We start from the raw sequence: 22942 nt of genomic DNA on the forward strand, positions 1-22942 counted from the left end.
AAATTATTTATTTGTATATTGAGATGCTGAATTGGGAGATTCGTTTAATTTCCACCACACTGTCTGACACTGCCTTCACGAGGGGGAGTTTCGGTGGGATTATCATTTTCATAAATCCTTTTATACACACACACAGTCGAGCACAAAATGCCCATATTTTCAGTGGATGGAGTGGCATCTGAGATGCCCCGGCAACACGGCAAAGTCAGTCGCCTCATAAAACATCTTGTCACTATAGATCATTCACTCATTCCGTTTCGAATTCAAAAGAGCGAATTGCACACACTTTCCAACAGATCCGTTTGATGCTGAGAGATTTCTGGAGGTAGATTTCTGACATTTTTATTCATAAAATAGTCTCGGGGTGAGGAAAAAAGAGCACCACAGATAATTTATGGCAATTTCGTGTGTGATGGGAATAAAATCGGAAAGGCAATCATATATTGAGAGAAAAATTCAAGGCACCTTTTTTTTCTAACGCGACCAGATAGAGCGCGCGTCTCTGAATTATGGAAATTCCAAGAGCCGCGCTCTCCGCTAAAATTAGCCGCACAGCGAAATTAGATGAATAGAAATCGCCGTGCTGATGAATAGAGATCAAGATGTGATTGTTGCCTGACGAAATGCTTTAAGCGGATGTGACTGAGAGGGTCCTTTTGCAGTGCAAAGTGGGCACACACAGAGAGTGCAGCGCCCGCCAAAGGCCCATGATCTCACTCTGGTGCAATCACTTTCGTGCTGCGATGACCAATAAAAGTCAGTGCGAGATGGAAACAAGTTAATAAGTGACGGATATTTATTGAGAAATGAAAATTTGCGCGGAGAAATCTCTCGCTGTGCCACAATCTTGCGCCGAGGAATCTCCGCATCCCGACGCTTCCTAAGAAGTCCGCTCGCGGTGATCAAGTGCGATCATACCGTGACTTGTGGGTGGATTAATGCAGCGCGATCGCGGCGGTGAAAGAGGTGAAAAGCCCACAGAGCGCAAAAAAGGCACCAGAAGAATTGGAAGTGATCGTAAAACTGACGATGATGATGCTCTTCAGTTGGGATTTTCGTGTGGGTTGATTATATAGTCCCTCTGACGGTGATCGTTTTCGGTGTTAAAATTTATGGAATGATGATATAAATTTCACTGATTTATGATGATCCACCAATCAATGAATAATACAATGCAGAAATTTTGACGATAAATCAATCACACCCTTCGCGATCCCAAATGTCAGGGATGCCTCGCGGATCACATTTTATACCGATCACTCATTTTATCACTCCGCCATGTCAATAATTCATCCGATAAAGCATCGCCTCGGCGACAATTGACCTCATTTTAATAGCCATTTTTTCTGTCTTTCCAGGTGAGTGTCTCTTTTATTGATGGCCATTTGCGCGCGCGCACCACAATTGCAAGATCACTCCAGGTAAAAGAGAAACGACCAAAATTTATGTTCCTCTCAAAGTTGAGGGCTTTCCCATCACGTCACTGTCTTTTTTTTTTCAACAACAGCCTGACATTTAAATGCAAGCGAGTGAGTTTATGTAAATACTGTGTTTCAAATGATCCTCTTGCCAAAAGTGTTGGCAGTGCAAAAAATGCCCTCATGTCCATCATCGGTATTGAATGGCGTAAAAAAATAATTATATCATTTTCCACACACATCGGCGAATTAATTTGGCAAATTAATTAGGTCTATTCAGAGAAATTAATTTGTGCAGCACGGGAAAGAATTATTCTGCCACACATGAATGTTTATCAAAAAGTTTTTAACAGCCACAGAGAGCGAGAGAGATGGTTAGGGGAGAGCGGGGGCGGCCTGATTGGACGAGGGAGTGATGTAGACAAAATATTCTGTTTGTCAATTACCATCAATGCTGAATAAATAGGAATTGCCAAATTAAACATAATATAGCGCAAAAACAGCTCTATAAACTCTGTTGTCAAGGGTATGGAGAAGTTTTTCAACCCATTTTCGGGAACAATGGCATAGGCATTGGCATATCTGCCTGGTCTCATCCCCTTGTGTCCATGTCAACATTGAATTATTTAATTTAATAAGTCAATCAAAGCGCTAATTTTGCAAAATTTTGCAGTAATTTGGAAATAAATATGACTTTTTAAATTGCATCATTTCACTGCATGTGACAGAGTTGAAACCTAATTGTTGATTGTCACATATATCATCCCCCGGATTACTCTGGCCGACAGGGATGGGGTTGGGCGCAACTTTTGCCGTCCACAATTGCACATTCCTCTCTGCTCTCGCTCTCCGGCCCACCCTCCACCAAAACCCTCTCGCCGTCCAACCCTGAAAAGCCACCCCATTCCCTGTGGTGATAATTTTGAAAAGCATTTGAATGGATGAATGATGCTCTCGCTCAGGCCACATCTCTCCGACTGCCCACATGTGAATGCAAATGCACGGAGCGCGCTGGAGGGATGACAATTTTCATGACGTCACGCGATGACAGCCCTCTGGTTGTTACGAATCATGTTTATCAAACCGCATCATGGTGTACGGTAATTTCACAAAACTCCACAAATCATGTTTAATCTACATCCATTTAAACATGAGGGATGTCAGAGCCGATGCATTTTGATTCACGGTGTGATTTCACAAAAGCCCCAGCCACCCTGCCCACACCTCCCCTACACACACACACACACACTCGCGCGCACATTTCGGGGGTTTCGTGGCCGCTGTGCTATCGCCCAGCTTGGGGAGAGTGCAACACCGCACGGGAATATTCCGGACACTACATATTGAGTGACTAATGCCGGTGGCCCCGAATTGACCTCGCGCGAACATGGAATTATCATAATCATTTTGCGATAATGATGATGATGACGGGCAGACGACACAAATCACATTCGCACACCTCGATTGCATCTATGCAAGAGAACATCGTCCAATTGGGCTCTGCTCTATTCTCGCTTTGCAATTGTAATTTGCAGAAATGTATGATCTGTGGTCACTTCAACCCCCACGCTTTCCACACTTAGGAAAAATCACACAGCAAAAGAATGAAGGGAATATTTAACGTATTCTGTTCAATATGACACGAACAATGGTGTGTAAAACAGTGAAAAAGGCAGTGAATTTCTCAGTTTTAATTATTGTAATGTCCAGAAATGTGACACCAAGGACACATTCCTGGCAGGTCCGTGGCCTCAGTCCTTCCGGCTGCACTTTTCATGATGAATTTGTGTCAGTCTGGATGGATTTCGTCTTGTGGCGTGAATTTGATGAATTTCTGGGTGGTAATTCGATATCTGTCCGAGTTGATGGGTTTTCGGTGCGGCTTCTGTCTGTGTGCCTTCCGATTCACTCTCCCCTCGCGCCGGACTTGTTTTTTCCTCTCCTCACATGGTCATCAACCGTCAAATCGCCGCGTCAATACCTGGAAATCCATCCACGCCGAGACACCCAGAATCCATCAAGCGATTGAAGGCAGCTCGGGCAGATCAAGTGTTTGTCTCGTCCATTGTCAACGCACAAACTCGATCCCTTGTGTGTGCTCATCAAATAGAAACTGCTTGCAGAAGCTATTTTTTCCCCTGGGCAAAATTAATTTCCCAATATTTAATTGATCCGCACACAAAGCACAGCGAAGCTGTTGCGAGTTTTTCCATTGAGCGCCCATCAATCAATCAGAGTGAGAAGAGAAATTCCGTCAATTCAACAATTTATTGTTATTTTTATTCAAAGTCCACAAGTCATGGCAATAAAAATAACTCTAATGTTGGTATTGTCTTGTCAGCATGAAAAGTCCGGTGTGTTCAGCCACTTTTGATTAATTCACCTCTTGTGCTGCTCACTCAGCACCAACTTTCCAGGTAAAATCAATGGTGAAACAATTAATCTTCAATTTACAATTTATCCATCAATTCACTCACCAAACAATTATTCTCTCGCCCGTCTGACCGAAGAGAGCGCGCGCGGGGAATACAAGATAGATGGATGATTAGTGTCGAAAATGGACTTGAAGTGGACATGAGTGATTTCCACGTGTAAATTCATCCATCGCGCCTTTTTGTGAAATGCCACACGGAATGGGACGATATGGGAGTGCTGTGGAGATGTGTCACGTTCACGTCAAGGGGACACGATCGCCGCTCAATTCTACATCTGATTTCCCACCAATTTAGATGAGGTTTGCTAACTTCAGTTAGCATTCGATGGGATTCAATGTGGAACAGACGTTTCGCCAGACATTTCAGTGGAAAGAATGCTTGAATTACAACATTTTGACTAATCATATTGTAAAATAGAGCCTATTATATGTGCTGAATTCCAAGGGATTCTGATGATTCTGATTGACAAATTTACTGCGAAAAAGATGCGCAATTTTCTTCCCTTTGGACTAAAACATACATACACATTTCCCGACTCGTGACGGGCTGTCGGCAAAACACAAATGGGCCATCTTTGCGCGGGAGAAAATGACAAAGAGTCCATCGCTATAAAACACAAAAGTTTTCTGACAAACTGTCAATCTGATATGATTGAAATCACAGCACAAAAGCAGATGGATTGGCAGAGAGGCTCTTTTTGTTGTGCTCTCACGAGACCACGTCTCACTTGGACGCCGATGAGCAATTGCGATAAGGCATCAAATGCGCGACAACTCTTTCGCATTTGGCTGAAAAGCTTGGCAAAAAGGGCGAGGGCGGAAATTCCTCCTTGAAAGTATGATGCTGTGAAAAAAAAATCGAGTGAAGATTAATACAAAATTCATGCATTTCATCACAATTGTGGTGTGTTTTTTCTCCTCCAGGGTGAAAATGACTAATTTATTATTAAATATTACCACGCTTTGTGGGGGTGGCTTTTTTCGTATGCACCCAATTACTATCACTGTGTTTTTTTGCGCCGAGTGCCGCGGAATTTTTTGTAGTGTTGCACTCATGGTTTGAAATGCAGAATGCAGTAAAAAGGCAAACAATTTCTCACTGTCAATCACCTTTTTTGCGCTCAACTATTGGGAACCGCAAGCAAATGAAGGGATAATTTGGGGGTGGTGAAAATGCAGTTAAGCATGGCATGTGTGTGGTTTTATCTGTGAAGTAATAATTTATCTCTCGTCCTCTATTTTTTCCCTGCATCGGGAAATACAAAAAAAAATCCGAATGGACGAATTTAGTGAAAATTACTATTATGTTCATCTATAGCGCGTTCAACTCTGTTTCCTCAGCTGACCGTCTTAATCAGAAGTCGCTGCGTCTTTTGATATTCATTGGGGTGAGCGGCAGTTGGTTTTTAGATGCTTCTGTGAGTGTATATTCTTCAACCCCTTTTCCCTCGCCTCTTCCTCAGGCGCAGAGGTCACACTTCCGCAAACACCCTCACATGCCAACGTCTCCCCAAGAGAAGTCGAGGAGTGTTTTCTCTGCCAGGTTTTTCATCCCTTTCCCCACTCGGGGCCAAGAGGAGGCCAAAGGTTGAAGGGTGATGCGAGGGTGGGTGGAAAAAAAAATCCGTAGAAAAATCCGTTTACGAAATAGACGCAAAAACGGCGAAGGAGCGGGGGCAAAAGAATAGAGAATGAAGAAGGCAAGCGCTCAACAAGTTGGTATCATTTGTAAAGAGCTCGTTGGCGTTTTGCTTGGGAGTCTCGCTCTCTCTCGGCGAGACCCAAACCCCTGAGAAAATGTAAAGATGTGGGGAATTGACGATGGAATACAAGACGATGGAAGCTCCTTGGGATGTAAGTGGATGTGAGAGTGTGTAATTTTTTCCGCCTCGCAGTCTGGAAATTCCATCTGGCTTTCACCACCGCCATCAATCCTCTCAGGGCTGTTTTAAGTGAGTCCCAATCAATTTCCCGCGCATTTCCTCTGACTCCACAGACCTGGGGCGCGAGCGCTCGATTTGACGATGAGTGAAGAGGCGAGGAGACACTCAGGATGAGTGACAGAATTCCTGACATTGACAAGTTTATTGTCTGCTAAAATGTAATATGTTTGTACGGCAATCCTTCCCCAAGGCTTCTCGAAGAAGTGTGAGGCCACAAAAAGGGCTCCGAGAGACGAGATTGAGAGAGAAGCTGTGTGAGTGACATCTGAATCAGTTGTTTCAATCAGTCGCTTTTCGTCACGACCAGACAGTCGTACACAATTTTTCCGCCGTGGCATTTTGCTTCCTTCCTTGCATTCTCCGCAACGTGCTAAATGGCGAGACAAGAATATAATGCTGTTGTCTAACAATGCCACAGAAAAGGGTGCACCCCATCCGCCGCGCTCTGTGGTTTTTGGGGTGTCAGACGCACACACACACACACACACACACAGCGAATGATGACGAAATGGCAGGGGTATGTCAAGAACAGGAGAATTAATTGATAACGAAATCATCATTTTATTATTAAGACTCCCCACAATGATTGATGCATGTCAAGATTACGGAGGAAAATGCTCATGAATCCTGATGATCTCTATTCAAAAGTTGAGTGAAAGGGGCGAATGGGATTCACACCCTTCATCAGCCATCCCCTCGATTCCACCCGGTGACAAATGATGAGGCATCAGAATGCAGATCTTGCAGTGATAAGTCTGAAGGTTCATCCTGACAGCTTGTCAATTAATTGTTCTCAAGTTTCCCTCACCAGCCGCAGTCGCTCATGAATGATTTTAGCCAGTTTCAAAGGGGATTGCAGTACACTCATAAGTCCTTGTCCCACTTCACAAGGTGGGATGATTAGGGACTCCCGAGATCGGGCCTCAGCCCGATTTCGCCCCTCGCAACCAGTGTAAATTGTGTGAGTTGGAGGAAAGTGGGTCATTTCTAGCACTGCGTGATCAACAGCGAAAAAACTCATTTCTTCGCTGCCACATTCCTCCCAAGAGCCATCAAGTTGGCCATCGAAGATGGACTGCGCCTCATCCCTCGAGGCCATGAAGCATTCAATCCCACAATATTAAGCTTATGTGACATTTGTGACGTTCTAATAGAGCTGAGGAAAGTTTGAAATGTTTCATCAGGAGCATCAAACTAATACGCAAGTAGATGGATAGACGGAGGAAAGTCTCCCGAGGGGGTGTGTTGCGCAATAATAGTTGGAAGTTGAGCGGCAGTAGTTTGATGAAACAGGAAAGGTTCGCTCGGACGCCAAATGACGAAAGGAGACAAGAGGATGAAGACATAAAACACTGACAACAATTTTGCAGCCATCCATCGAAAATTGGGTCCGTCTTGAGACACTGTGCTGATGATGAGAGAAGTTTTGCGACTCCTTCGCTGGAAAGAAGGAGGACAAAGGCGACGAGAGAGCACATGCGGCAATGAAGACGCCATGTATTGGAATATGAATGGGGGCGGGAGGACAAATGAACGTCATCAAAATAAATAGTTTCATCAGAGTGCCGAGCAGATATGACACAATGGGGATAACCTGGGTGGTCGGGGTCCGTTCCATTCGCTGTGGTGACGAAACAAATTAGGGATGCCACTCTTGATAAATACGAATTAGCCCCGCAGGCAGATGCTCGAGCTCCGCATCGCCGGGGTGGATTTAAATTCCCACCCCTGGCCTGACTTCGAGGGGAATCTGACTAAATCTTTGGGTCTGGCGGAGCTCATCAAAGAAGCCGATCACATCGTCAAAGCACGAGCGTGATGGACCCCTGACCTCACACCCTGGCGCACACTAATGACCTCTCATTTGTGCCCTGACGGTGGAGCGCAAAAATTCCTCTCATCGCGACAAGATGGGAGAAAGTTTCCCCTGTCGGCAGTGCCAATTGAGACGATTGAAGGGATGAAAGACAACCCCCCACATGGAGAGGAATTTATCTTGGCGCATTTCCACATCATCTGAAGCACTCTCCCACCCACTGTCCAGATCACCACCCCCTCCAGGGAGAGCGGAGATGAAATAGCAGCAGCAGCAATGAAAAGCACACGTTGGGTATATTTACGAAAGCAATCTACCCTGAACTGACTCCTAATTAAATGCTGACCAAAGAAAAGCATCTTGCGATGAACGTGATTAAAGTCAACATCTTGTACGTTTTGTGGGGTCTCGTCCCCAGCAAGATGATGACACTGGTGGCCACCAAGGTGTGGGATGAATGTAGAAACTTTTCGATAAAAATATCAAATGCGAAAAGGAAAAACTTTTCCCATCTCATTCCCCGTCCACACATTCTCGCCACACACTGGCTGAGATGAAGTCATCACAATTTTTCGTCCTGCCAAGGGTGCGCCTCAAGGATTGCAAGTTAATTTTCGCGTCCGATCAGGGGTGCTCATTTCGCCCCAAAGTGCAAACATGTGAAACATCATCAGCGCATAATCTGAGCAGTTTCCAATCTCAAGTGTGGCTCTCTTGCAACTTCTTGCTATAAATTAGGAACTTGTCTCCTCCTCGGCACATTCCACCGAGATCCCTCGATCGAGAGCAATATCGTGACTCTGCCACACCGTGAGTGGTGCAGATCTTGTGCCAATTGTCCCCTCTGCGCCAAGGGGGAGATATTTTCCAACAAATCTCAATTTCTTTCATCGTTTAAGTGAATTCTTCAACTGGAAATTTCCTAAACTAATTTCCGCAATGTTGTTTTTGACTGATTAACATAATTTTTTGTCACTCTTCAATATCATGTGTTATTTAAAGCTAAGAGCACTTGGATTAGACAAATTACAATTGGCAGAAGTGTCGGAAGAGGTTAACAGACTTATTTGCCATGCCATCTCCTCCTTGGTGCCTTTTCTACGCCTCGAGAGGCGACCCTGGACGACAGTGACGCAAATAAACATTTCATGCCTCGTTCACGGGAGATTTGTGAACAAGTTTGAGCATTTAGTAGTTTGGGATTAATAAATTTTCTTTTAAGAACACTCAACTCTCCAACAAGTTTGGATTTATGCACTAAGACTCGGCCATCATTGCCACTCTCTCGCCTGAGCTGGAGGAGGATATTGGCAGGATTTATTCTTCTGGCCGCCCGCCCCCAAACGCCTCGCCGGCTCATTTGAAGGATAATCGTGGATTGTGTCTGTGAGACAAATATATCGACTCTGGGAGGATGAAGCACTCAAATAAATCTTCGGCCTCGCCAGACCCTCCGTCATTTCCGCTAAATTCACCGCACATATTCAAGATGGTCTTCGGGGGCATTTTTCATGTTATTGCTGGGGAAATATTGATGCAATCTCGAGTGTGTGTGTATGTGTGGATTCTCATCAATTGAAGTGTTGTGTGAGCTTTCAAAAATCTCCCACTTTACCGCCTCGATATTTCCATATAATCACCCAAAGGCCTCAATTGATATTGATCAACTCCTGCAGCATGTCTTATATCGAGCATCTCATGCAGATTCCTCGTGTGGCAGAGCGAACGGGGCAGAGAAGAGTGGAATTAAATCTGTCTCCAGAGGAGTGGACATGTCCATGTAGTCATGTTAAGATGCTATCGAGTGAATTTCAATGGAAATAAAACATTCTATAAAGGGTTTTTGTGTTCCAATACACTCTCCTTGTCCGCAGAGTGAAATCTTCGGTGGAAATCCACCGAAGAGAGATGTGGATATTAATTTGCATTTGGAAAATGTGTCAGAAAGCAGATCAATTGAGATTGTGGCCACACTTTTTTGTCCATCTGCCCCACATTTGGCTTTTTTCCCACCCAACTTGCTCCCCAACTGATGTGGAGAAAATAAATTTGGAGCCACCTCCTGATTTATACCCTCAGACGGAGTCCTTCTTCTGCCATCAATACGTTAAAAATCGATCTGGGGAATAAATCTTCACCAGATATTTACTAAGTATTGACATAATTCACGTTTGAAGGGAAGGCGAGAGAGAGAGAAAGAGCTTTATTTATATAAAACAATATCGTATCTCCTGTGGATCTGGCCGTCCACTTGTTCGTTGGAATTGACCAGAAAACAGACTATGTACATTTACAAAATAGCACCAAAGACAGGGTGAAGTTGGGTATTTCAATGGCCATCCACTTTGCTTCGCACAGAATTTATACCCGAGCAAGAGGCATTTGTGCACTCGGATAAACCAGAAGCTCGGAGTTCTTATCAAAGAGGGAAGGAAGAGCAACTTTGAGCACATTTTCGTAAAGCACACGCTTCGGAAAATGGCGAATGTCTTACAAAAAAGACTTTTCTAGCCGGTTAAAAACAATTTACATTGATTTTCGATGAAAAACTGCGATTTTAACAAGATTAAATGCGCCTAGTAGTGACATCTGGTGTCAATTTTTGCGTAAAATCAAGGGTTTCTGATTGTCGCGCCAAATTATCATCAAAATCAGTCAGTCATGATTCTCGTCTAAAGGATCTCAATTGAAGATAATTTGGATACAAATTATTTTAAGTATTCCAAGAAGGCTGTTTTTTACTTCAAGATTGTTTCTTCTTTCTAAAACTACTGCCAAATTTTTCTCCCTGAGAAAAAATCTATTTTCCTGACTGTGTCGATGGCAGTTTGTCTCTTCTCCTTTGCATCCCACATTGAGAGTCCGTGTGAGTGAAGCGGGAGAATTTCACGGTCGAATCGGGGAGATGGAAACTTATGGGCAAATGAGAATAATAGTGAAGGGTTGGCCATAGTGTGCAAGAGAAAAGAAGCGCATAAATACCTTCAGCAAAAAGCCACCAAACTCACCATCATCGCAGCGCAACTGCACAAAAGTTGCTCACCCGTTGCTTTTTGGGGATTATTTACAAAAGGCGAGTCTCCCCGAAAATATGTGTGTACTACAAGAGTTTTTCGAAGTGAGAGAGAGATATATGCCGAAATGAAAGACAATGGGCCATAAATCAGCCCCACGAGTGACGTGGAGGCAAAAGGGTGGCACTATGGACCGCGAGATGCAGATATTTTGCCCGCTCACCGAGATTCCCGAGCCAAACATGAATATGTATTGGCGATTAAATGCATTTTCTATGCCACGGACTCTCGAGGGCTGCAAAAAGGCGCGCTGGAGTTAAGAATCTCCTCATCAGTGATATATGATTGAGACGATATGGGGCGAAATCGCAGAGGAATGGAATCGCAAATATTTCGTATAAATGTGCACTCGGAGAAATGCGCGGACTCGCGAATCCACGGTGGAAGTTGGACGAAGTGCTGCTTCCTCTGCGTGTATCTCCTTTTCGTGAAAAGCGAATCTTGGCCGCAGAATCAATGCGAGAAGAGTGGTTGGAAGCGAAAGAATTATAGACTGACAGAGTCGATATATAAGGTGATTGAGAGAATTAGAAAAGAAACGGACAAATAAAATTAATATATTGGTGAGATAGAGGGAGAAACAATAATAATAATAATATTGAGGAGGAGAAAAATGCGCCGCTGAGAACACTAACAAATAAATCATTTGACGCTGAAGCGGAGGTAAATTGTGAAGGCAGATGATCGCGAGGCGAAAGAGGTGGGAATTTATCAAGCAACAGGCACAACAAAAATACCTTCAGCCATCAAGATTGTCCAGTCTTGATTCTCAGGTGTTCTCGCAGGGGCCAATCGATGATGGCGGGAAAAGCCGGTGGGAAAGAGGAGAGAGAATCATCGCAGCAGTGATAAATGTAAAATAAATACGAAAAATGGTTTGATGCCGAAAAAAAGAGCACGAGAGAGCCGGCCAAGATGGAGAAAGACAACAGACACATACTTTGACGATTTATGTCTCTGGTTCTGCCTTCAATCTTCTTCCCTAGAGGTGTAAGGCAATTTATGGGGTTAGTGCGGGGCAATATTTTCCATCGTCTCATGGACAGTTGGTATTAATTATTGCGCTAAACTCATTATTTTTCAAAGCATTCACCCAATAATCTGTGCCCATTGGACGCGCAGCATCACCCATCTTTTTATCCCCCCCATTCCTTTTAATTATTGCAAAAATTGATCACATCCCATGATCCAGCGCGCGCCACGAAGCAGTCCCTCAATCTCCGCCAGTCGCCAATAAATTCTCCATCCGCACCACTCATAATGATAAACACATAAGCGAGCATCGCGCTGCCGAGGCAATAAGACAGCCGAGAGAACGACAATCCGATCATCTCGGAGCATGTTTTGAATTTTGCCTCCTCGCGCGGAAAAACGGCCAAAGCACGATGGCTCTTCGCATTAGAAGCGCTAAATGCGATTTTATTTATACGATATATTGAAAACAACTAATGAGTGAGTTTGAATCATGTTCTTGATACCATATACAACAACTCCGCGCAGCAACAATGTGGCAGTTTGTGCAAATGCAGCCGATCTAGTGTTCAATAAAATGTTGGTGGAACAAGAAACGCTAAAAAGAGTGGCACATCATCCATTTTACGCTCAGGTTGCCAGCATGAAGTCGACCGTTGAGATTTCGAAACTCAGAGCTTTGTATTCAGCGAAATATCAATCAAAACTCCATCACGAGTGCGGACAAGGGGGAGTTATTGTGGCCAGAATGGTGTTTGAGATGAGGAAAATGCTGTTTTGGCCTAAATCTACTCACATGGCTCACTTGTGTTTGAAGGATTCGAAGTAAAACAGACTCAAAAGAGTGATTTAAGATTCTGCTCATATTCTCTCCCCCTTGGAAAGAGAGCAAGACGGCGACAAGCGACCAACTTTGACTCCGGGATGATCATGTGGGAGATCTTCGGGTTGAAGTGTCCCTCCGTCTCGTCTCGCGGAGCTTTTCACAGCGCTCTTGTGGCAATAAATCACTGTAATTGGCAAGCAATGTAGCCACAAAACAAACTCAGAGGCGCACAAGGTGTTGGCCTCATCGGGAGCTCTCCCCTTCGGCCGCCCGAGTGCGCTATTTAAAATAAAATAGCATTTTCATGCACTGGTATTAACACATTTCTCCGCGTGCTTTTGCGAAGCTCTCGCGAGTTGCAGAACGGGTAATTCAATCGTAAATATGAGTGGAGATCATAATTTCAATGATCGGCCAGGTGAATGATCACATTCAAGTGCTGTGGCTGCGAGGAAAAAATATGGCTGCAATTTAATGATAGCAAATTGCCGTATATTCACGATCTTTATTATTATTTCTCCCTCTCGCGCGCGCGCGCGCTCGCGGGATTCATCTTAGCACTGCATCTGATCATTCAACTTCCTCCTACGTCTTTGCGCGATATTTAATCGTGTCGTGTCCTCCAATGAATTACCATAAACGTGTGTATTAATAACTGACACTCCACTCAAATGCATCTATATAATTATTCAGCACAAATCATTAATCATGACCTGTTGAGGAAGCTGTTGGCCAAACTCATCGTCAGGCGAAACGGTTTTCCTTTCTCTGAGCGTGGCGAGCATACAGGAAATTGTCTCGAGATTGCGCCTCTCTGCGGAAGTGTTGCAATTTTTTGGCGCATAATTGCCCTAGAAATTAGTCTGACTCGAGTACCCCCGAAAATTGCACTTCTCTCGCTCGCCAAATTTATCGATCAAACCCAGACATGTCATTGTCACAAATTTCCTCCAGGGCACTTCCGTTCCAGAGACAGAGAGAGAGAGAGAGAGAGAAAAAACCCTCGACATTCCACCCCTTAATTGTGCTTTTGTCAAGAGGCAAAAACATGTTTCTGAGGAGCGTCACATTATTTTGAAACTACAAAGTCACACAGTATGTAAATTTAATAAATTATTTTATATTGAGCGAAATGGTTTATTTACTTTTTCCTTAACGCCGTCATGTCTTTCATATATCACTCTCTAATAACAATTTATGGGATAAACAATTAATTTTCGAATAAACATTCAGCATTAGTTATCTCACATGGTTTGGGCGCCTTTTCCTCACCCTCTCGCACACAACAAAATATTGTCTGCCTCAAAGTGTGATCTTGAGAATGTGAGGCGCACAGATTTTCTCAAAATCACTCCAGAGACTCGAGGTGAGAGTCAACGAGGAGGCATTTTAATCCCTTCTTTTCTCAATGACTCACAAGTAACCCTTTTCCGCGGAGACAGGGATCAGATCTCTTTGAATTGCAGAGTTAAGGAAGTTGAACATTAAGACTCACTGGAAGTTCCTAAACCTCTTCGACTCTCAGCACTGCTCGAGCCTGATTCTTGGCGGGAAAAGAAGATGGGGAGCAAAAAATGCCACGTCTTGAACGATTTATTTCCACTGAATTATTGTATAAACAAAAATGCCAGAGTGTTCAACAATATCAAGAGTGAGAATATCTGTGAGACATTCAGTAAATGAGAGATCATTGAAATTGTGGCGCGGATCGCCCTGTCAAAACACCTCGCGAATGTTTATGCCACAGCTCCAGAATCAATCTCGCGGCGAAATTCGCGCGCGCGTGCTCGCGAATTCCTTCTGGAAAATTGCGATCGACGGCCAGAATGTCGGACGAGGGACAATTTATCAATCATCGGAAGCATCAGTGGAGTATTTATAATTTGGAGAATGGAAAATTATATACAAGTCTGCGGAGAGGGAATGAAAATGATTTTCCCAGTGTGAAATGCGTGTGTCAAGTGACGAAGATTTATTTGGATCAGCAGTGGAGAGTTTGTTAAATGTACAAGTCGTGAGAGATGAATTGCTTGCCTTCTCTGGCGCTTAAATGGAATAAATATTGACGTCTGAAAGGCCGTTAAATTTAGTGAAGGAATAAACATGGTTGTTCAAAATAAATGATGCAACTCAGCTACTGACTCACTGTGGGTGGATTTCGCTGCAAGTGCAGGTCTTGTCATTTAGCCATTTGCGATCATCAGCGCTTCGGCTCAGCCATAATTTGCAGACACTCTGCGCTGCAACTCTGGTCAGCGTTTGCCAAATTCTCAGATTCACATCCTTATTCGGCAGTTAAAATTCAAATTATCGAGGCAATAACTTGCGAAGAAGTGCTTTTGGGGCCAAAATGAAGACATGCAAGAGATACCAATTTCTCAATGGCAGAGAAGAGCCGGAATTTTAAGCGACCGCCAAACATTGGCGCAGAAAAAACGAGTGGAGCAAACTAAAATCGCAAAAATATCGTTTCTTCACTATATTTTACTGTTATTGTTATTGTTAGCATTATTATTATGATTATTGTGGCTCGGAGACAGAGTCTGCAAACTGTAATCTTTTGCCACTCTCCATTCGAGAATGATGGCTTCTGTCGCCAGAAAAAAGATATCGGACCAGAGCTTTTGCTGTGCATTTAATTACACCGACTGCAGAATTTATCTGTCCGCTCGCGCGGGGGTTGAATGACTCTGGGGATAATCTGTGTGACTTATTTTTCAGGAGCTCCTGAGGGTGAGATTAGCAGATTGCGCCCAGAAAGCAGTCCATTGTGCACTGCGAGTCGAACTCACGGCTCGAGGATGAAAGTCACTCGATCAAGATGCAATATATGCAATGTTATTGTGCACATAATGTGCATTTTTGTCCCAACATCGCAGGTCTCCTCGCAGCGTTCTGCAGAATGCTCGCGAGAGAGCGAAGATGGCAAAAAAAAGAAGGAACGAAGGCGAGTCCCAATGTGAAGTCGTGACATGTCACTCTTCACACACACTTGAAATTCTTGGCGGAGAGCCTTTTCCATCCTGGCAATTCCCTCCTTGTGCGCTCTCTCGGTAATCGCGCGCGCCAAGTATTCGCTTTCTGATAGCATTGTTTCGATAAACACATAAATTGCACGCACCACTCTTCAGATGGTGTATTTATGGAAAATATTTTTTATATATTGCCCGCGCTGGCAATCACCAATGCGAGGTTTGAAGTCATGTAACCATTCAATAATTCGACGGCCGCGCCGCGAGTCAGCGTCTTAGGGCGTCTACATGGGCATTTCTTGCATCAAAAACTATCAAATTAGCAATTGAAATTCGAGTGAGAATTTCCCTCCGACACTCGCGGCGAAAGGCAGCAAATATGTATCTTTTGCATCTATTGCCGACAAGATTGCCGATTATTGCATCCTTCCCAACTTCTTCACAAGGGGCAGATATTATGGTCCGAGGCGGTGTACAATACAGTATTAGGAGTGGAAGTGTTTCCATCTGCAATCTTGGAATTCTTTGAACCATCGAGAAAGATTAATTATAATTTACTTGTCAGAGCTTTGATAATTATTTTCTACATAAAACAATAATTGCAGCGTCTTAAGTTTGATTAATATCTTCTTATTAGCTAAAAGAGTGTTTTACTTCTGAGATTTCCTAATAAATAAAGTTATTAGTGTATTTGTAGCAGAATTCCTTCACAGAATCCTTTCGCAGAATCTTGTAATCTCCTTGGAAGTTAACGCTAAGATAGTGCAAGAAGTCTTGGAATTGCCAGAGAAAGTAGTTTACAGATTTTGGCTCTATTATTTCCCCCTTGTCACCCGAATAAATCGCTAATCGACTTGGAGTGGCGCAGAATGCATGCTGAGCATTTCTCTGCTACACATTTTCATGGCAAAGAAGTGAGAAAGCGGCTTTTCCTGGACCTCCTTTTGAGCTTTCACACCTCAGTCAGAGCTGAGCCTCAGGTGTGAGGAGGCTGAGAGTGGCCGAAGATGGTGAGCTGCGCCCGAGGCAACAAAAGAGTCCACGTGAAATGCAAATTCTCACTTTTATTGTGCGATCGTGTGGATTGGTAATTGGCTGGTGGGCAAGAAGCCGGTTGCATTGTTGTGTGGCATCTTGTTGGGTATTGTTTGCTTTTTGGTGGACAGCAATATGTGTAACACACAATATGGAATTATCTGCGAGTGATTGGAATTGCACGGATTCTGCATAGATCTGAAGTGGGATGCATAGAAAATTGCCACTTGGGCGAAAAGGACTCGATTATAACAAACGTGCTGCTGAAAAATTCCATGTTGTGTCGTCTCTTCCCAAAGACGACACAAGAAGAATTCCTGTCTTGTTGCCCGTGTCGCTCTCGCCATCTCGCTTCGGCTCAACCTGTGGATGGGCTATTAAAAATAAATAATTGTGTGTATGTTGCGCACATTTTTTGCAATGTACAACTTATTGGCATTGCTGCCGTGTGCTGTGTGATCTCTCTTATGGGCATTCAATCCATATACATACACACAAGAGTGGCCTTTTGTGGCGATGAGAAAGGCAAGAAGAGAGGCAAGAAAAAAGGCTATAAGGGAATCATCATGAAGAAGAAGAACGGTAGGCGGTCTTCGTTATTCAGTGCTCTTCAATGTTATGTTCCACAAGAGTCAATCGCCAGTTTTGAACGCCAATGAAAATCGTAGCACATCAATAGTAGTCACTCCTTTCCTGATTGCATGAATAAAATGGAATATGTTGTGTATTATTATTGCTCCTTCTTTCCACGTTCGTACACTTTTTCACTTTGGGCTTCTTCAGCTCCGCTTAAATGCCCTCGTCGCACTTTATTTATGTCCAAGATGATGTGCCATGCGGGTGTGTGTAAGATCGCAAAGCGAAAGTCTTCTCGCCTCATTTTGCGTCTCTCTGCACGGAGTTTCTGCATCTCAAGGAGCTTCCGTGATCAGTGTGACGAAAACGGAGCGAAAAGAAGCTAAAGTGCGAGGAGGAAATCGTGAATATTATTACGATGATAGTATTATTAGTGGAGTTTAACCCCTTTTTCGACCCTAATTCGAGGGACATTTGGGGTTCTTCGCAAGCGATTCTTGGAAGAAAGTGGAGGATTCTTTCGAAAACGAAAGGTTGACCTGTGAAATCAACAAGTACAGCCAGCACTGAGACTAATTCCCTCAAGTTCAGCACTTGTGTGCCGATCTTGGCTCTTCCTCATCTCCTCTCTCTTCTCATGCACGTTCGCTGACCACGTGAGTTGATCTTTGTGGGGCTCCATTGGTTGCAAATCTCAACGGATGATCTGGATCTGGTTGGTTGCATTTCAGTTGCATCCCGAAAAGAAAACTAATTACACTGATTTATGTACCTATTGTTCATTGTCTCCGCTCTCGTCCGTGGCATGTCCCCACGGGACGGAGCGAGAGAGAGAGAGCGACTCATTGCCCGCCCCTTGGCGTCAGCATCATGGTCATCGTCATCTTTGCATCCTGGCGAGCACTCCTTGGAGGCACTCTGAGTGCAAGTGTCGAAATGTGTGCGCACACATAGAGAAATTCAGTGAGGAAAACATGCTGGAGAACATTGAGAATTCGCTTGTACCGATGGCATGTAGTTGCTGTGAAGTACAGAATTACCATTTACGGGGACACACACCACTCTTCAAAATGCCTCCCGCTCTTGGGGAAATTCCACTCGTCTCCGCGTGTCTATTTACGGGCATATGAGAAGGTGGTCCCGGACAGGAGAAAGATGTATTGCTTCTCGTGCAAAAGAATCCAGCAGCGCACGTATCAATTCTAATTTCGCCCCTAATGTCTTTCCCAGCCAAATTGTATGACTGTGTGTCCCCGAAAGGGGGTGGGAGTCCAGCGAGTGAGATGTCCTCGGGACACGCAGAGATATATGGACGCTCGTGGACTCTTGTCGCTCTCTTGAGATGCTGTGACAAGGATGTGGTCCATTGTTTCGCGTCTTGTACATGAAGGGGAGCGTCTCTCCCTTCTGCATGCAGAATAATTCAAGTCTTTTTAAAACAATTCAACTCAAGACAATAACCGCATCAACCATATGAAATTCCCTCCAGCCTGGCAAAGTCAAATGTATGGCGAATGCAGCGAAGAGGAGATGAGAAAAATAAAATAAGAATTTTAATTAAACATATCTCTCGTGAATATTGTCTCCAAGACACATTCCTCCGCGATTCACTTCGGCGATATGGCAGTGTTGCAATTGATGGACTTTTTCTGCCGCAACATGCGGCTGCAGTGTGTCCTGATTTTTGGCAAGCGCAGCACAGGGAAGACGGAGGATTGAGATTAGGTGTTTTGCGGAAACAAATGGCCCGGCGATGGATGAGTGGGTGGTTTTCCCGCGGGAGGAAATCCTTCATGGCCACGGTTGAATCAAGGTGGAGATAAATGCACGGTTTTCTCGCCTCGGACACACACAATTCACTCTGGGAAGAAAGTGGAATTTATCTCCACCGCTCCGCATTTATCTATTTATCGCGATAATTTATATAATGGCACTCAGCCATATTCAATCTCGGCGAAATTGCGCACTGGCACCAATGGAGCGCCCATTGAGTTTCTGATTTGATGTTTTTCCATATATTAAAATTTTCAACTCAATTAACTTTAAATACTAATTTCCCAGAAACGTGTCTCCGAAGCTCTTCCAAGGCAGCGCCGAAATCACTTCCACCCCCACTCGACCGATAATGTTGTGACTTGCGTTGACAGTGGGGATCGTGGTGGGATGCTGAAAGGGGTGGACAATTGATCGACTTGCGGGGTGGATCTTGATTAGTCCTCTGTGTTTTCCATCATTAGGGTCCTCCGCTTTCATTACACACGCTGCACAATTTCATGGCAATTTTGCGCGAGGAAAAGAAGGAGAAAAGAAGGACAGAAATCACAAAGTTCTGTGCATTGACGCCGAGACGCGGGGTTGGATCTGAGGGCGAGATAAAAGGGCTGATGAAGGAAAGCGTCAGCGACAGACATCTGAAAACACACACCGAACTCATTTGGTGCGGAGGAAGGGAGCTTGCTGTTTATTGATAAGACGATCAAATATTGGAAATTGGCTCTTGTTTCTTCGGCATCGCCCAAAATGCGACAATCGCGAAATTGCACCCAAATGTCTGCCAATGATTTCGTCCTCCGTGAGAGAGGACAAAAAGACACGGAGGAATTTCCTCTGACTCTCCGTGCAAAAGGAGACAATAAGAAGTTGAAGAGGTTTGTTTCACTCAGAGAAATTCACGTGAAACAACAACAAATACAAAAATACATTCATGTTACTGTCTTCTTAAAACCTAATGCAATTACGCATTGATTTGGATGCTTAATCACACCAAATTCGTCTTTAGACGCTCAATCTGCAGTACTTTCTCTGAGTGTTCTTCTCAGTTTCAATTCCCAAACATCCTTAAAAGTGCTCCCACGTGCTCACATCAATAAATTAAATTCAATTTGCGCTTCCTCCGCGGCTCCTCGCCACCCCCGTGAGGAGCGTAGAGACAAAAGGCAGTGAGGAAATCATCTCATTCACAAAATTGTTTATCTCACGTGGTAGAATGTTCGCCTTTGTGGGCTGTCTTGTGCTCAAACGAATATTCCTGCCACAGGCGTCATCAGCTTGACTAAAAAGTGACTTAGAAAGCACGAAGGTGATGGATTTTAATTAGAAATTTAAATTGAGAAGGCAGGCACAAATGAGAAGGAAGTGTGTCTCTGCAGTTCAATCTCAAGGGATGCGACTGACGAGAGAGAGAGATCTGTATCGCAGCTTTTGAGGCTTTGAGCTTCAATTTCAGCTTTTGCCCGTGACATCATCCGATGTTTTCACGGAACTCGACACATAATTTATTAATTAATTTTTATCATACTCGCTTTGTGCTGGCGGGGCTTGTTTTTCGCCGTCATCCCCATCGGACAGTGAATGGCAGCGCGGGAGGAAAAGAATCTTCCTCGACTTTGTGCCTCTCAACTTCACACACACATACCCCGTGTTCCAGGGCGGGCGGGAGGGCGCGCGATAATGGCTGAGAAGGTGGATGACGGCATGTAGTTGGGAATAATTAGCTGGAGGGGATAATTTTAATTAGAGACGCCACGGCGCGGTATCTGATCGCGAGAAGGAAGCCTCTTTTCACAACTTGACGCAGTGCGATTTCCTGCGTCATGGACAGACAAATGCGTCCTTTTGTCTCGTCCTCGACGGCTCTTTTCCTGGTCCTCTCTCACTCTCTCTCTCTCTCTCCCCGCCTCTTCGCATTCCAGGAATCGTCACAGTGATAAGAAACTATAGCGAAAATTCGCGGTATTTGCGAGACGTTGAGATGGCTTTTGGCAACAAAGCTGAAACTGTCCGATCGATTGACGATTTCCCACACTCTTCAGGGAGGATTTCTGCACCATCGCCAGAGACGCGTAATAGTTGATGCGCGCGAGAAGCTTCAGCAGAAGAGGGTGGAAATTCTTGATGCAGACACACAATATTTTAATCAGAATTTATGCGCCACTTTTGCGGCTCAAATTGGAAATTGTTTCGCCATTTCTCCACGCGCTGGAAAATTGCGGAAACACAAAGAATGAAGGGGAGAAAAAGAGGAATTTTACATAATACTCCTCCACTAAAGTGTGACTTTGCCTGTCTCTCTTTCTCGGTGGCGGCGACAGAAGAAGGAGATGATGCTCTCGAAAGTCCCGAACAGAAAGATGTATTAACGTCTGGGTCAGCTAGTCCATCATCAACACAATCTCTTGAGGGTGCTCCAGCAACAACATCATCAACAATGCTCCGAGATCCGGAATCGCATCATTCCACCACCCCCACAAGTCCGCAGCCTCCGCCGCACTTGATTGATTCACACGATGACGTCGAGCACAACATACCTGCTACCCTCATACAAGACCCGAGTGTCGAGCGGTAAGTGAAATTAATTGTACATTTCGATATCTCTATATTATACAGAGCATATATTGTGGCAAATAATTTATGGACCCCCAACGCTGGGATTTATGTCTGAGGGATGGCCCGGGACGTCTGCAAATTCTCCGCTCCACTCATCAACTGTTAATGAGTTTCGGCGACTTTTTGCCACCGCTTGTCTGTTGAGCTTCAATTTTTTACCCACCTTCGGTTGGGGCGCATTAAAATACCGATCGTTCCGTGTGTAGTTAATTAGCAATAATAAAATGAATTGGGCAGAAAGATAACTCAGCGCACTGTTAGTCATATCCGAGGGGAAAATGCATTAAAGACATTCGCATAATGGCTAAAACCCTACGACTTTTCGGGCAGAACAGTGAGAATTTAAGGGTTACAATTTCAAGGCCAAAAACCCTACAGATCTGCGAACACGAGAGGAAGGATTGTGAAATGAAAATTTCCGCAATGGCCCAAAAAAGTGATTGACGAAGAACGGGAGTGAATTTAATTTCATAAAACTCCTCTTGTCAATAGACAATCGACAATACAATTTTTCCTCCATCATGTTGGTTCGATCATTTCATTGCTATTTATCCGTCCATCCATCAATTGAGCCATCAATCAAGTGCGATGCATCGCACACGAGGGCGTGTGGGTGGAAAATCCCACCCCGCCGCAGATATTTCGGTGAGGATTTGTTGACTGGCCGGCCTCAATGTGTGTGATGACCAAACCGCAGAGGAGCAGACACGGTTAGTTAGTTATTTATAGCCGTCATTTGGTGTGAATACATTAAATTACGCATCCCTGGGACACAGCGCCCGCCCGCCCACTCTTCAAGAACTGCCAGGCAATCGATCAAGTCACTGTCTCATCCAACATTCCCCGCACGGGAATCCACATGCTGTGGGCCACTTCAGAGCATGATGTGAGACGACACAATATTCACCACTAAATCACTATGATGAGGATTTACAGCTGAGATGAGACACGTCATCTGTCCACCCCTCCGACGCACCTTCCCGGCAACCCTCGCCGACCCCAAAGTCCCCGCAAGCGCTCAATCGCCCCAGCAAATCCCCCGCAAATCACCCAAATTGCAGGTGTCAAAAAAAGCGCGAGAGCGCGGAAAATTTAGCCAAAGTAGAGAGTCCTTTTCCCCCATCTCTCCACGGTTATGTATATCATGTCAAGTCAACAATTCACGCTAAATTGGACAACACTCCGCGTGTCTTTCACACGTTCAACATTCACTCCTGACCGTCACCGCGAACGTCATGAGGGCGGCATATAAATTTTTCATGATATTTTTCGCGCGCGCCATAAAGTGTGGGCAAACCAGATGACACTCTCAAGCATCACACCCCAAACCAATTGCATTCAATTCACCACACTTCATGCGCCCCGCGCGACTTTATTGCACAATACCAGCGCGTGTGAATCACAGAAGCTCACTTCCGAGAGGCTGACAAAGGACCGGATTTTGGGTTTGGCGTCAGGTGAGTTGCGGACGTCAAGGGCCTACTTGTTGA

General features: G+C 44.5%; 1 protein-coding gene across 4 annotated transcripts in view; it reads left to right on the top strand.

Annotated features, from left to right (window-relative positions):
- The window catches only part of LOC132257863 (protein tiptop-like), a 101692-nt gene that overhangs the window by 69150 nt on the left and 9600 nt on the right, over positions 1 to 22942 (top strand). For all 4 annotated transcript variants that reach the window (XM_059754904.1, XM_059754906.1, XM_059754905.1 and 1 more), the window contains one exon: positions 21158 to 21407. In XM_059754904.1, coding sequence (XP_059610887.1) covers positions 21158 to 21407 — 250 coding nt within the window. The remainder of the gene's footprint in view (positions 1 to 21157; positions 21408 to 22942) is intronic.

This window comes from Phlebotomus argentipes, unplaced genomic scaffold (assembly GCF_947086385.1).
Source record: "Phlebotomus argentipes unplaced genomic scaffold, Phlebotomus argentipes genome assembly scaffold_4, whole genome shotgun sequence".
NCBI lineage: Eukaryota > Metazoa > Arthropoda > Insecta > Diptera > Psychodidae > Phlebotomus > Phlebotomus argentipes.